Genomic DNA, 15,347 nt, shown 5'->3' with positions numbered 1-15,347 from the left:
ACAGTATCAATAAGAAATTAATACAATAACTATCCCAAATTTGAGGAAGTCTGAACTACCATAGATTTCAAATGTTGTACAACTGTATCAAGTGACTTGTTACTTGATGTGTTTTTCAGTCACTAGGCTGCTCCCAAAAGGCAAAAGAAAAGCATGGTTTAGAGAACTCTTTTGAGGTTTATTTATTATTTTTAATACTGTTATCTCAGTAAGGCACAATTATATTGAGGAAAAATAGTTCCTGGAAATAAAATGTCAGTGTTTTACAAAGGGGTCATACTTTTATTATATATTGTCTCAATATGTTTTAACAACTTCAAAAGTGCTGTTGGATTATATGGGAACAGACTTTTCTTCTGCAAACGGGAAATGGCACCTTGTAGCTCTTCAAAGCACTTTACTGTTCTGTAAGACATTCCCACTTCAGAAGCAGTGTTATTTGGGGCTCCATCACAATAAACAGAGAACAGGGTATTAGATTCTTCAGTAACCAGAGGCCTTGACTGAGACTCTGGGCTAAGTTCTTTTTTATCCCCACTTACTCCAAATGTGTCCTGAGTTTTCTTCGTTGCTTCTTGGTGTGAAGATGTTAGTCTACTGTTTACTAAACACAGGCTTGTGGATCCTTCTTCAGAATCATCAGAGCTGTCATAATCTACCAGACTTTGAGAAGCTCCTGGGGTAGAAAGACAATTAGCCTGGAGCTTGGTGTGGGCCTTCTCCAACGTTACATCATGGTTCAGTGGTTCAGAAAAAGCAGCAGAAGTCCAGGAGACCCAAGAATGAGCATTTGTGTGACTACCAAGAACAGCCAAAGGACTAGCTTCTGTTGAGTTGCTGTTTCTATCTTGGACAAGTGAGGAGGTACAACAACAAATATGTATGTTATCTTTAGACTCAGTTACATCAAAATATTTGCAAATGGTGAAAAAATTATCCCAGTCTTTTCGCAATAATTTTAAGTATCTAACAAAATATTCAAGAAAACAAGTTTCTGATGAAATCAAAAAATCAAGAAGAACGGTAGAATCAAATCCTATATTTTTTAATAAAAATAAAAAAATACAGTGTGGATTATAGCCATTTTCATGTGTGTGATGGCTCCACATTTCTGTTTCTTGGGTCAAGCTTTCAGTAGCTTCACATTCTCTGAAAATAACAGACACTCCAGATTAATGACTCTATAAATTTTGACAGATATAATTCACATACCATAAATTCTGCCACATTATTTTTTAATCTATGCTTTATTTTTGAAAGAAAAAAATTCAAAACAATCTCTTTCTCTACAAACTCTATACAAACCTGATCCAATAAAATAAATACCCTTTGACTTTGGTAGTTCTAGTTTGTATCCGTCCAACAAACGTCCTCCATCTTCCTGTCTATTGACATCAGAGTCTCTTATTCCTACAGGTAACTAATTTTACACGGTAAGGTGAGAATTAACCTCCTTCCTTTCCTTCCACACTTGTCTTAAGAGGGGTGGGCATGTGACCCAGGCTAACTAATCAGAGTACCCATGGTCCTAGCCACCATGATTTCAACATGAATCTGTGACTCATGCAGGTTAATCAGATCTCCTCCGGGATTTCTGCTGGCACTATTAAAGATCTTAATTGTAAGGTTGCTGTCAGTCTGGCACTGCTGGTTGCCCTGCTTGAGAATGAATTCAATGCTATGAGACAGAAACAAAGAGAAATAATCAGTGACATGATTTAAGTCATGCACAGTTACACCTGATGCCAACTTGATTCCTTGGAATTCCCAGGAAGTAAATTCCTTTTTTGGCTTAGACTAGTTTATATCGATTTTTATCATTTACAACCATCTTAACCAATTCAGTTACTAAAAAATACATATGACATGAGCACAGGCCTCTGTGATCACACGAAATTCAAGAAAATTAGAAATTCACGTGCAAAATGAATTTAATTCAGAAGCTTCCTCTTTTCCTGAGGCGTAAGAAGTCAGCTTTGAATATGACTATATTCTTCAAGGCATGTGTATTCAGACTGAATTTGTACTTGACCGTTTCTAAGCCTAATTCAAATCACATGCATGCATTCTGTGTTCTTGATTAGAACCTTTTGAAAATTGGCCCCAAACACTTATAGTCTGAAAGCAGTCATTGCCAGAAGTGTCATAATACAAGTAAGAACTGGCAGCACAACACTACACCGACAACCATTAGTAAGAAATCCCTTTCTCTGAAGCCAAGAAAGAAATGGAAATAAAGCAAATACTTTACGGTTTTAATAAAGCAGAAGCAGAAATACTGTAAAAGGTCATCAGTTATTAACTTCATAACCAATTACAGATATTTGCCATAACATATGACCCAAGTACAGATCTTTTAATAAACAGAAATAGGATCAGTATAAAATGTCATCAGTAACATAACTTCACAATCAATTTCAGATATCTGCCTCAAGATATTAGTACCAATTCAAATGTATATTAAAATGAAAATTTACAAGTTCCTTTGATTACTGACAAGTTTGAATTCAGCTTTACAAAGGCAAAAATCACCTTACAGAAGTTCAATACAGACAAGTTAGTCTTAAGGGTGAAAAGAGTTTCAAACATCAATTAAATTGTGACTTAGACAATGGTATTAACTTATTCTTGATCACACAGGTAAAGCAAAGATGGAGACTCAGCCAGAATCCATATTGTCTAATCTCAGTTTAGTGCTGATTCCTAGATCTGCTTAGCCATTCAAGTTTTCATAATGAGAACTCAAATGTAATCAATTTTCATGTAGGGCAGTGTTAAAGGAATTGGAACTTATAAGGAAACCACAAAATTGTTAGGGATTTTTTTCCCCTAATGATGGAAAGTAAACTGTAAGTCCAATACATTATTAAAAATGTTTTCTGCTTTCCTGGCCATGTTAGTTAGTATAATTATTTTAAAATATACAAACCTGGTCAACTTCAGGTAGATGCCCAGCAATGCTTTGGCAGCCTCCAGCATGTCATCATCTTGTTCTATGAAGACCCTAGACAACCACTCACAGAGATTGTGTGATTGCAGAGAGGGCTGAAGGTGAGGCTTTAAGAAGGTCAGCAACTCAGACATGAACCTCTGGTAATCAACTTCAAAACCCGAAAAATTTAAAGAGAAAACAACAGTTTATGAATGCATTTATAATAACTTACCTATTCACATACATTTGTAACATCTAGAGTACTTTAAAATGTATTATCATATTTCACATGTTCAAAAGTTTAAGTTAGGGATTATCTCTACTCTGTATATTAGGAAACTGAGCTTCAGAGAAAAAAGAAAAAGACCTACTTGGTAGGATATAGTTAAAATGTATAGCCAGATCATCTGTTTGCCACAGTGTCAAATAGCTAGTATCTCTGAGAAATAAAAGTTACATGAATTCTTGCTAAAAACATATAAATGGATAAATAGTAGACAACAGAAATTGCTTCACTGGATGCCACAATGTTTGTACTAGAGGCAACAATACAACCAAACAAAAATAATTTGCCTTCAAAATACTAGCAGAAAAAGTTTTTGTTTAAAGTTTTTTAAAGCATTAAAAGAAAGTACTACTATTAAGCACAAAAGTCAAAAAGGTTTTGAGGCGTTTTAACTGCAATTTAAAACTCTTGATTTATGTAACCAACGCCATCTAGTGTTGTAAATGACAACTGCACAGGATTACACCCTGCTTCTGCTGCTGCTGCTGCTAAGTCGCTTCAGTCGCGTCTAACTCTGTGCAATCCTATAGATGGAAGCCAACTAGGCTCCCCGATCCCTGGGATTCTCCAGGCAAGAGTACTGGAGTGGGCTGCCATTTCCTTCTCCAATGCATGAAAGTGAAAAGTGAAAGTGAAGTCGCACAGCCAGTGTCCGACTCTTAGCAACCCCATGGACTGCAGCCTACCAGGCTCCGCCACCCATGGGATTTTCCAGGCAAGAGATTACACCCTACATTAGTTTAATTCAACTCCTAATTATCAAAACTCTGTATTAGTAGATATACCAATTTTGTGAAGGAAAATATGAATAATATACCACAAATATCTGAAAATGAATTGACTAACACTGCTTACTTTGAAGAGACTCAATAATCTGTTTCTTTTAACTACAGTTATTAACTATGTTATGCAAATTCAGTTTAGCACACAAAAATGAAACTTTTTAAAAGACAATTTTTATCTTTATTGGAAGAGAACTTAATAAATTATAACTAGAATAAGATATAACAAGTTACTGAAATTACAGTTCTGAGCTTTGATAATTATGAATAATTTTACTTCAGTAAATAATTATCCATTGCTTTACATACAAAAGGCATTCAGAAAGTTACCTTTCATTTCATTTGCTGAAGCACAATTTTGAAACTTGATTTCTAAGGATCTTATGATAAGTAAGCTCAATGCTCTAAGAATCACATGATCTGGACCAGGGGCATGCTCATATCCAGCTAGGACTTCACCACCTCCAAAGCAGGAATGTTTTCCATGGACAGACAACATCCTCAACAAGCCCAAATCCACAGCTTGCAGAACAGCACTGGCCAAAGCCAACAGGTCCACATCCAAAGGATTATCTGGTGGCATGAAGACAGGGACAGATCCCCGACAAAGGTCTTCACCCACTTTGCACAGAAGGCACTTTTTGATGAAGACGATCAACTTCCTTTTGACAAAAGCCTGAATAGGCCATGTAATAACAGCAAACACACAAGAAGGTTTCAAAAATAAAATCCTCTGGCAAGTGAAATGTAACTTCAGGTAGATTCTAGAGGCTATAAGAAGTTCAAGCAATTCCAGGAAACATATCAAACTGTTTATTAGTTTATTAGAAGCATCTTGGTGGTTTTCAAAATGCTGAGAAAATAAGGAATTGTAAAAGACTTCAAAAAGAGTGTCAAAAGGAGTCAGGAACTGTTTTAGAATTTCTGCAATTATAAAAATAGTAATTATAAGCAACAGGAAAAACAAAGTTTTCTTAAAACACAATTTTACAATTTTTAAAATTATCATTTTGGAAGATGAGAAAATGGATTGGATTATTTACCTCTAACACAAACAAATGAAGATAAACATGCTAACAGCTAATAATCATGGCTAATATCCAGTTTACAAATAGCAGTAACATCAGACTATGCAAAGGACATATAAAAATGAAAAGCTTTAATTTCAATTTTTAATAATAGTGAAAATAAAGTGAAGTCGCTCAGTCTTGTCTGACTCTTTGCAACCCCATAGACTATAGCTTACCAGGTTCCTCAGTCCATGGGATTTTCCAGGTGAGAATACTGGAGTGGGTTGCCATTTCTTTCTCCAAGAGATCTTCCGGACCCAGGGATTGAACCCAGGTCTCCCACATTGTAGGCAGACAGTTTATCGTCTGAGCCACCAGGGAAATCCAGTAATAGTGAAGTTTTACGTTTTTCCTTTTAAAAAGGTACCCTCAATCAAAGACTATTGGGCATGGTTTTCTAGTTTTTCATGCTTCAAAACAATCAGAGGTTGTAAAATAAGTTTTACTCACAAAAATATAATGCTCCCTGGGAACAAGACAATGACAATTGTTTATTGGGGAACACAGTTCATACCTGTTTTTTGTGAAGATGTATCTTTAAAGATTTCTTTAATTACAAAGGTAAGTATCCAGAGGCAGTATACTACTTTATTACTTTCAGAATATTCAGAAATATTTTTTTGGCAAAAAGAAATCCAGGAATTACTCAATGTTATCTATAAGTGAGAAAAAAATTTTTAAGTAGTAAGCTGTAATACAACATTTTCTTTGCCATTACAAATTATCTATTATACACAATTCTACACAACATTGTTTACTTTGTTTCAAAAAAAAAGTATAATATTTGCTATAACAAGGACATAAATATCCCAGTATTCCTTAAGTCAAGAAATTTAATACACCATAGAAATAAAAAACCAAGAAGGAACATGAAATATAGCAGTGGTTATTATCTTTGGCGGCTGGAATGATATGAAATTTTTATTTTGGTCTTTATACATTTTCCCTTTTTCCAAATGTTCTGTTGTACATACCACCTTTTTGTATTCATGAAAGAATGCTGTTTTAAGAAAGGAACAAGCAATTACAGCTAAAAGAAGTCAGGAAATGTTTAGATATATTTACTAACTACTTCAGAGATAAGAGAAAAATGATTAATTTGTTCATATTTTTTCATTATGCTGAGGACCATTCTTAGAATTTATATTAAACCTATGAAAATGGTCTTAGTCTCAAGCAGGGGCTCCTAAGCCTTGTTTTTGGAAAAGAGGAAGGAGGCCCACCTACTCCTTTGAGAATCTGAACAGTTATGGACTCTGTGACTTGCAGTCTATCTTTTGAGTTGAGAATCTTATCTGTAATGATTTATAACGTATTTTAAGACTCTAATCCTTGAAATAAGTCACCAACATACTATTCTATTCTTACATGTTTCTGGATTTACACACTACATGAGCAAATATTTTATTGATAAAAAACTGAATGCCAGAGATCAATTTTAAAGAAAACATAAAAGTAATAGTAACATAATTTGATTACTTATCTTACCTTTTCCTTCAGTTGGAAATACAGAATTAGTGCAAGGCACTTTGCAGCCATGTGAGATAACAATTTTTCCGAGTTTTGGAACATACAGGTCTATAGGAAAATAAATACATTTACCTACTGTTGCTGACTGTTTTAAAACTTTTATTTTAAAAATATAGACCTTAAAAACACACACACACACAAAGTAAATGGGCTTACCAATTGAGATTCGATGTCAGATGATTTTAAAAGAATTCTAACTATATCTCTGTATTTCTCCTTTGCGTGGAATTCAGTTTCCACAGCCAATATTCGGGTTATCATCACTTTGATCACTGTTAACTGAAGGAGCATTATTTCTCCAGTACTGCTCATCTGAGAATGTCTCTGCAAACACACAGGTGCTACAGAAAAGGTAGGCAAACTGACAGAGGATGGCTCCTGCTTGTCCTGAACATCAAGGGCGTTTGAGCAGTCTGAGGAGGTGGCTGTAGAACAACCTTGATCTGAAAATGCTGGGTAGAGATAAAAGACGTAATCATGGCTGTCATTTTCAAGTGTGGCTCCGAGAAGTACCTTCTTGTATAATTGTTCTAAAACTTCAAATGAAGTTTTCATTTTGATGGCCCAAATCTTTCTTCTAAGAAGGTCAACAACTCCAAATTGTAAATGTTAAACTTGGAAATGTGATGGATCTCTAAGATGTTTCTTCGGTAAAACCTAAAATAGGAAAAGTAATTTTAAAAGTGCAAGTGTTATACACATTACAAAGGAAAGGCACCTGTTTCTTTAATTGGAGGATAATTGCTTTACAAGGTTGTGTAGGGTTCTGCTGTACAGCAGTGTGGATCAGCCATTAAGTATACAAATATCCCCTCCCTCTGGAACCTCCTACCCCAGCCACCCCTCTAGGCTGCGTTACCTAGCAACTTCCTGCTAGGTGTCTATTTTACATATGTTAATGTAGGTGTTTCAATGCCACTCTCTCAAGTGTCTCACCCTCTCCTTCTAATGGAAAAGCATCTCTTTCTATTTATTTAGTCTCTCAAGTTAAAGGTAATACTGACTGCGTAATTTTTAAATATGGAAAATTGGTAATAACATTATTTTTAATGTATAAAAACAAAATGTATGTTTTTCATATAGATTTAAGACCATAAAATTATTTTCAGTTTTATCATAGCAATCAGCTTTCCTCTAACCTTCTTCAATGGGCTATTAGGGTTTCTCAACATTGGCATGATTAACAGTAAGAACTGGGTAATTTTGCTTTGGTGGGCTGTCTTATGCATTGTAGGAAGTGTAGCAGCATTTCTGGCCTCTACTGATTAGATGTCAGTAGCAGGCCCCGGGGGTTGGGAGTAGGGCAAAATTGTCTAGGTTGAGAACCACTTGGCCCATAACACAAATTCATTAACTTTAACCTTCAGCTTACAGAGGAAAACCTAATGTTAGAATGCTATGTGGCTAAATTATTGTTATGTTGATTAACTCCCAACTTAAAATTAGTAACATGGTTGTTCAGTCTCTAAGTCATGTCTGACTCTTTGGGACCCCAGGATTGCCAGCTTCCCTGTCCTTCACCATCTCTCAGAGTTTGCTTAAACTCATGTTCATTGAATCAATGATGCCATCCAACCATCTCATCCTCAGTCACCCACTTTTCCTCCTGCCCTCAATTTTTCCCAGCATCAGGGTCTTTTCCAATGAGTTGGCTCTTCTCATCAGGTAGCCAAAGTACTGCAGCTTCAGCATCAGTCCTTCCTATGAATATTCAGGGTTGATTTCCTTTAGGATTAACTGGTCTGATCGCCTTGCTGTCCAGGGACTCTCAATATTAATTTTCATAACATTAAGTTAAAAAAGTTTAAATGCCATCTCAAGAAAAAGACAGGATATTAAGCAAAAGCAATCCAAACATGAGGAAACTAGATTGTATTTGTAGTTGGTTATAAATTTATATATCCTGGATATCTCAGGCTCCTTTGACCTGATGGAGACCAGAAAGGAAGGAAAAAATCAGACATGGCTTTTAAGGAGAAAAATGGGTAAACAACTGACAGATGACTATTAGAGAAAGCATGTAGTTACTACAGAGCAGGCATGGCTACGAAAAACTAAAGACCACGGTGTGACCAAGAGAGACTACTGAACAGCCTTTCAATGGGAATAATGGGGCCTCTGGGAATTACTTGATCCAATGGGCCTTGGTCTTGTCACTGCCTTTGAGCTGTTTTGTTGTTGTTGCTTAGTCGCTAAGTCATGTCAGACTCTTCTGTGACCCCATGGACTGCAGCCCACCAGGCTCCTCTGTCCATGGGATCTCCCGGGCAAGAATATTGGAGTGGGTTGCCATTTCCTTTTCCAGGGTCTCTTGCCAACTCGGGGATCCAATCAGTGTCTCCTGCATTGGCAGGCATATCCTTTACACTATTTTACACCTTGGTAAATTGTAGGTAACTAATAGCAATGCAAATAATTCTTGTTTATGGACATGCCCATAACTGTCTGGTGAAAGGGCAACCCTCCCTGTAGTGGGAAAATCCAGTTTTGCTTCCATCTGTAAACTCATTTCAATACTCCTTCTCTATATAAATTCACAGTTCATCAACTTTTAAAATGCTTGTGACATTTGGCTAGTTCTTTAGTTAGTTAAATAAATTCATTCCACATTCATTTTATATGGGTCATGATTTTGTCCTTTTAAAATGCATCCTTTAACAAAATCCATGGAATTCTCTCCTTTAGCCTGGCCCACTGACAAATGCCCATCTTTCACCCCTTTCCTGCTCACCAGATGCAGTCTTTGAGGGAGCACCGTCACCTTCATTGGGTCCCACTTTGACTACGGTCCGCTGGCTTGCCCCTGGTCTTCCGCTCTCCCTCTGCAGTGGGTTCTTCCCCTTGCTTTGTTTCAAAGGACTTCCAACTCCTGGTCACCCTTATAAGGCAAAGCTGCCCTGTTCTAGTCCTTTAGTGCAGAAATATTAAGAATCCTATAGATTTTAAAGTTATAAATCAAACGTCTATGGTGCTTATCTCACACAGTTTATAAACATAACTATGGTAATAGCAGTAACCTTGTTCCGTCCGGCAGTGTTAAAACTGACCTGAGCTTTGTGCTTCCAGAAAGCAGTCATGGTTAAGAAGCACTACACCTTCTGTGTTCTAAGGAAGGGCTGACCACCGGTGATAGGACCCACCTCCACCTTTCCTTACTGACCTCCCAGTTTTATAAACTCCATATTTTCTCCTTCTTTGAGAGGCTCCCCATTAATAAACATTCTCCCTGTTGCATCAGCGTGAATAAAATAATCTCATTAATTATCTGCTGTATTTTGTCTGCCACACAGCAGAAATTAGTTTTCACATTCTCCTTCAAAGATGAATTCCATTGTGCTTATTTTACTTTTTAGTGTAGTTACAACATTTCTTCCCAACAAAACTATTGAGATTTTTATATATAAAATATCCTGTGATAATATTTCTATACATCTTAAGTTCTTAAATTTTACCACAAGTGAGAATAAAACTGCTATTTCAACTATTTTCAACCTATAAAAAGGGCCATTGCAAATGGTTCAATCATTTCAACACACAAAACTAAAACGTGAATGCCAATAAATTTAGGTAAACAAACAACCACTTCGAGGGGTTAGGGGTGGAGAGAAGTACTGGCTGTTTTCTATCACAGAGTGACCTATCTGCCACAAATGGCAGGCAGATAACGAATGAATGAAGATAATAGGTGCTAGGCGGCTTCTACTCTATCATAAACCTTTCCTAATTTTAGTGTCTTTTAAGATAGTAATACTGGCCAAACAAAATTGCATTGAAACAAATGTCTATGGCAGCCCATTGAGAATTGAGAATTGCAGCTGTTTTCAAGCAATTATAACACTAACGGCAAGGAAGAACAAATCTTGAAAAAACAAGCTAGGGGATTAAACAGCCACACTTTTTTTCTGGAATGGTTGTTACAAGATGGGGACATCTCAAGCTGCATTGCCATACTGGTCTGGAGAAAGACATACCCCTCAAATACCAGGCTCTTAAGAGATTCCAATAAAGCAAAGTGTCTGAGAAAAGATGCTCAGAATGCTGACAGGCTGTGGATCCAGTTATCATGGATAAATGACAAGAGATCTATAGCCTTGAAAGGACACAAATGTTAGGAGGGACCTAATTAGGACAAGTGAATGAGTAGTGTTTTTTGAAGTTTTTTTTTTTTTTTTTTTCCCCAGAAAATGACTCATGGTAGAGGACCGTGAATTCCCACATTAGGGGGCTAAAGGCATGCCCATTACAAGCACAAAATTTGCTTAAAGTCTCTCTTGTATTGTTTAAGGACTATAAACTATTTGAATTTTGCAGTCAAATCTTAATAGTACTATGTTAGTCTTAATATAAAAAAGACAGTCCCCACAATTTTCAAATAAAAAAGATGGTCCCCACCCATCCTCACACAAAATTAATGATTTAGGGATAATGGTTGCTAAAGTTTATTGAGTGCCCACTATGTATCAGAAACTGTTTCAAGTGAGTGATAGCTTCACAACAGCTGTTAGAGGTGGATACTTAAGTACTACAGCTGTTTTACAATAAGGAAACTAAGGCACAAAGAGATCAAATTATGGAGCCAGTTAAGTGGCAGAATCAGTATTAGAACCCAGAAAGCCTAATTTCAGAGCCAGTACCCTGTCTCAAATTTCCTCTGATGCTCCAAAAGCCTCAGGATAATGGCTGAATAGAAGCTCTCTAGTAAACTTCGTAAGTAAAAGGAGTGACTCCCACAACCCAATCTTTAATGGTTTCTGTCTGTGCTCCTGTAATACTGTAAAATGGAATACTGATCCAGAGAGTTACTTCTACCATGTTGCACTTCCCAGTGTAAACTACAATTACTTTTTTCAAAAAATAGCAACCAAAGGTTGAAACATTAATTAGGACTCCCATTTGATTGACTTTTACATTAAATTACTTTTAGTACCTACATCAAACCCAGGGTGAAAAGCCAATCTACTGATCATACTTTGACATCAGCTCATGAGCAGTTTAAAGGCAGTACAAATATGTGACGAAGACAGTGATTTAACTTCATTTAGAATAATGTCAACCATTCATAACAATTAACTCAAGATGGATCATGGGCTTAATACTTAAAAATAACCTTTTAGAAAAAAAAGAAAACCTTTGGGATCCAAAGCTAGGCAAAGAGCTCTTAGACTTGGCTCCCAAAGTAAAAAGTGATAAATTGGACCTCAACAAAATTAAAAACTTTTGCTCTGTCAAAGACCCTGCTAAGTCACTTCAGTCGTGTCCAACTCTATGTGACCCCATAGACAGCAGCCTACCAGGCTCCTCCGTCCCTGGGATTCTCCAGGCAAGAACACTGGAGTGGGTTGCCATGCCCTCCTCCAGGGGATCTTCCCAACTGAGGGATCCAACCCAGGTCTCCTGCATTGAAAGTAGATTCTTTACCAGCTGAGCTACAAGGGAAGCTCCAATCACATGACACCCTGGAAAAGGCAAGACTATGGAGACAGTGAAAAGATCAGTTGCCAGAAGTCAAGGGATGAAGGAAGGAATGAATACGTGGAGCACAGGGCTTTAAGGGCAGTGAAACTACTCTGACTGATACTACAATGATGGATACATGTGACTACGCACTTGTCTAAACCCACAGGAGGCACAACGCTGAAAAGAAACCCTAATGCGAACTATGGATTTGGGTGATTATGATGCGTCAATGTAGGTTTATCAACTGTAACCCAGGTACCACTCTGGTATCCCATCTGGGGACGCTGATAATGAGGGAGACTATAATGATGATGATACATGATAATGATATATGATAGATATATATATGATAATGAGGGATGCTGGTAATGAGGGAGACTATATATGTGTGCAGGCAGAAGATATATGGGAAACCCCTGTACCTTTCTTCCAATCTTGCTGTGAACCTAAAACTGTTCTAAAAAATACACAGTCTTTCAAACAAAACAAGAACTAAGTATGCAACTACCATATGATCCAGTAATTTACACATTTGGGCACTTATTCCAGAAAAATAAAGACCTATATTCACACAAACACCTGTATGTGAAAGTTCACAGTAGGTTTATTCACAGCATAAAACCAGAGACAATCCAGATGCCCTTCAATGGATGAACAGTTAACTATGAATGATGAATAGTTAACTGAAAATGGATGAATAAATAACTATGGTATATCCAGACTGCTCAGTAATAAGAAGGAACGAACTACAGACACATGCAGTGATTTGGATGACGCTTAAGGGGATCATGCTGAGAGGAAAAAGCCCATGTCAAAAGGCTGCATACTGTACGGTTCAACCTTGAAACACCCAGAACTAGAGCAATGGAGAGATCAGTGGCTGCCAAAGGTCAGGGAGGGTCGTTTCCACTTGGTGAGCAGGGTTATAAAGGCCCTATGACAACCGAGTTGACAGGGAACATGCTAATCTATATATGTAACAAAACTGCACTGAACTAAATATACACACACAGAAGTGAATACAGGTAAAAGGAGAGTCCAAGAAGGAGCAGTACACTGGCTGTATCAGTATCAATCCTGGTTGTGGTACGGTACCAGTTTTGTAAGACACTACCATTGGAGGGTACACAAGATCTCTCTTTTTTATTTCTTACAACTTCAAGTGAATTTACAATGAGCTCAGATTAAAGCTAAATCAAAAAAAAACAACTTGGCTATAGACATCAGCCTTCTGATCCTTAGCAACAATATGCATAGGACTTCATTAATATCAAGGAATTAATATCAATACTAATATAAACATAAACATATTAGGGCTTCCCTCAGTTCAGTTCAGTTCAGTTGCTCAGTCGTGTCCGACTCTTTGCGACCCCATGAATCGCAGCACACCAGGCCTCCCTGTCCACCACCATCTCCCGGAGTTCACTCAGACTCACGTCCATCAAGTCCGTGATGCCATCCAGCCATCTCATCCTGGGTTGTCCCCTTCTCCTCCTGCCCCCAATCTCTCCCAGCATCAGAGTCTTTTCCAATGAGTCAACTCTTCGCATGACGTGGCCAAAGTACTGGAGCTTCAGCTTTAGCATCATTTCCTCCAAAAAAATCCCAGGGTTGATCTCCTTCAGAATGGACTGGTTGGATCTCCTTGCAGTCCAAGGGAATCTCAAGAGTCTTCTTCAACACCACAGTTCAAACGCATCAATTCTTCAGCACTCAGCCTTCTTCACAGTCCAACTCTCACATCCATACATGACCACAGGAAAAACCACAGCCTTGACTAGACAGACCTTAGTCGGCAAAGTAATGTCTCTGCTTTTGAATATGCTATCTAGGTTGGTCAGAACTTTTCTTCCAAGGAGTAAGTGTCTTTTAATTTGATGGCTGCAGTCACCATCTGCAGTGATTTTGGAGCCCCAAAAAATAAGTCTGACACTGTTTCTACTGTTTCCCCATCTATTTCCCATGAAGTGATGGGACCGGATGCCATGATCTTCGTTTTCAGAATGTTGAGCTTTAAGCCAACTTTTTCACTCTCCTCTTTCACTTTCATCAAGAGGTTTTTTAGCTCCTCTTCACTTTCTGCCATAAGGGTGGTGTCGTCTGCATATCTGAGGTGATTGATATTTCTCCCGGCGATCTTGATTTCAGCTTGTGTTTCTTCCAGTCCAGCGTTTCTCATGATGTACTCTGCATATGTTCAATAAGCAGGGTGACAATATACAGCCTTGACGTACTCCTTTTCCTATTTGGAACCAGTCTGTTGTTCCATGTCCAGTTCTAACTGTTGCTTCCTGACCTGCATACAGGTTTCTCAAGAGGCAGGTCAGGTGGTCTGGTATTCCCATCTCTCTCAGAATTTTCTACAGTTTATTGTGATCCACACAGTCAAAGGCTTTGGCATAGTCAATAAAGCAGAAATAGATATTTTTCTGGAACTCTCTTGCTTTTTCCATGATCCAGCGGATGTTGGCAATTTGATTTCTGGTTCCTCTGCCTTTTCTAAAACCAGCTTGAACATCAGGGAGTTCATGGATCACATATTGCTGAAGTCTGGCTTGGAGAATTTTGAGCATTACTTTACTAGCGGCTCAGATAGTAAAGAATATGCCTGCAATGCAGAAGACCTGGTTCTGATCCCTGGGAAGATTCCCGGGAGAAGGGAATGGCTGCCCACTCCAGTATTCTTGTCTGGAGAATTCCATCGACAGAGGAGACTGGTATGTTTTAGTCCATGGGTTGCAAAGTCAGACAAGACTGAGCAACTAATACTTTGGGCTTTTCAGGTGGCACTAGTGGTGAAGAACCTGCCTGGCAATGCAAGAGATAACCCAATGGTCTGATAACTCACCTAGAGCCAGACATGCTGGAGTCCGAAGTTAAGTGGGCCTTAGGAAGCAAAACTATGAACAAAAACAGTGGAGCTGAAGGAATTCCAGCTGAGCTATTTCAAATCCTAAAAGATGATGCTGTGAAAGTGCTGTACTCAATATGCCAGCAAACTTGGAAAACTCAGCAGTGGCCACAGGACTGGAAAAGGTCAGTTTTCATTCCAATCCCAGAGAAAGGTAATGACAAAGAATGTTCAAACTACTGCACAATTGCACTCATTTCACATGCTAGTAAAGTAATGCTCAAATTCTCCAACCTAGGCTTCAACAGTATGTGAATGGAGAACTTCCAGATGTTCAAGCTGGTTTTAGAAAAGGGAGAGGAACCAGAGATCAAATTGCCAACATCTGTTGGATCATGGAAAAAGCAAGAGAATTCCAGAAAAACATCTGCTTCATTGA

The 15,347-nt window shown here is 37.9% G+C and overlaps 1 protein-coding gene across 2 annotated transcripts; it reads right to left on the bottom strand.

Moving 5' to 3' along the window:
- Window positions 1–227: 227 nt before the first annotated feature.
- LINS1 (lines homolog 1) lies at window positions 228–7,155 on the bottom strand. 2 transcript variants are annotated; one of them, XM_068991340.1, is made up of 6 exons: window positions 6,757–7,155; window positions 6,559–6,648; window positions 5,585–5,726; window positions 4,331–4,924; window positions 2,930–3,101; window positions 228–1,149 (listed from the first exon to the last, which is right to left on the bottom strand). In XM_068991340.1, the coding sequence occupies exons 1-6, from the start codon at window positions 7,153–7,155 to the stop codon at window positions 264–266; spliced, it is 2,283 nt and encodes a 760-aa protein (XP_068847441.1). In that variant the 3' UTR covers window positions 228–263. The 2 variants fall into 2 exon arrangements, with proteins under 2 accessions (XP_068847441.1, XP_068847442.1); XM_068991341.1 differs by having other exon boundaries at window positions 2,930–2,993; window positions 6,799–7,155.
- Window positions 7,156–15,347: the final 8,192 nt, after the last annotated feature.

This window comes from Capricornis sumatraensis, chromosome 19, assembly GCF_032405125.1.
Source record: "Capricornis sumatraensis isolate serow.1 chromosome 19, serow.2, whole genome shotgun sequence".
Taxonomy (NCBI): Eukaryota; Metazoa; Chordata; class Mammalia; order Artiodactyla; family Bovidae; genus Capricornis; species Capricornis sumatraensis.
This window is presented reverse-complemented; position numbering and strand designations above follow the sequence as displayed.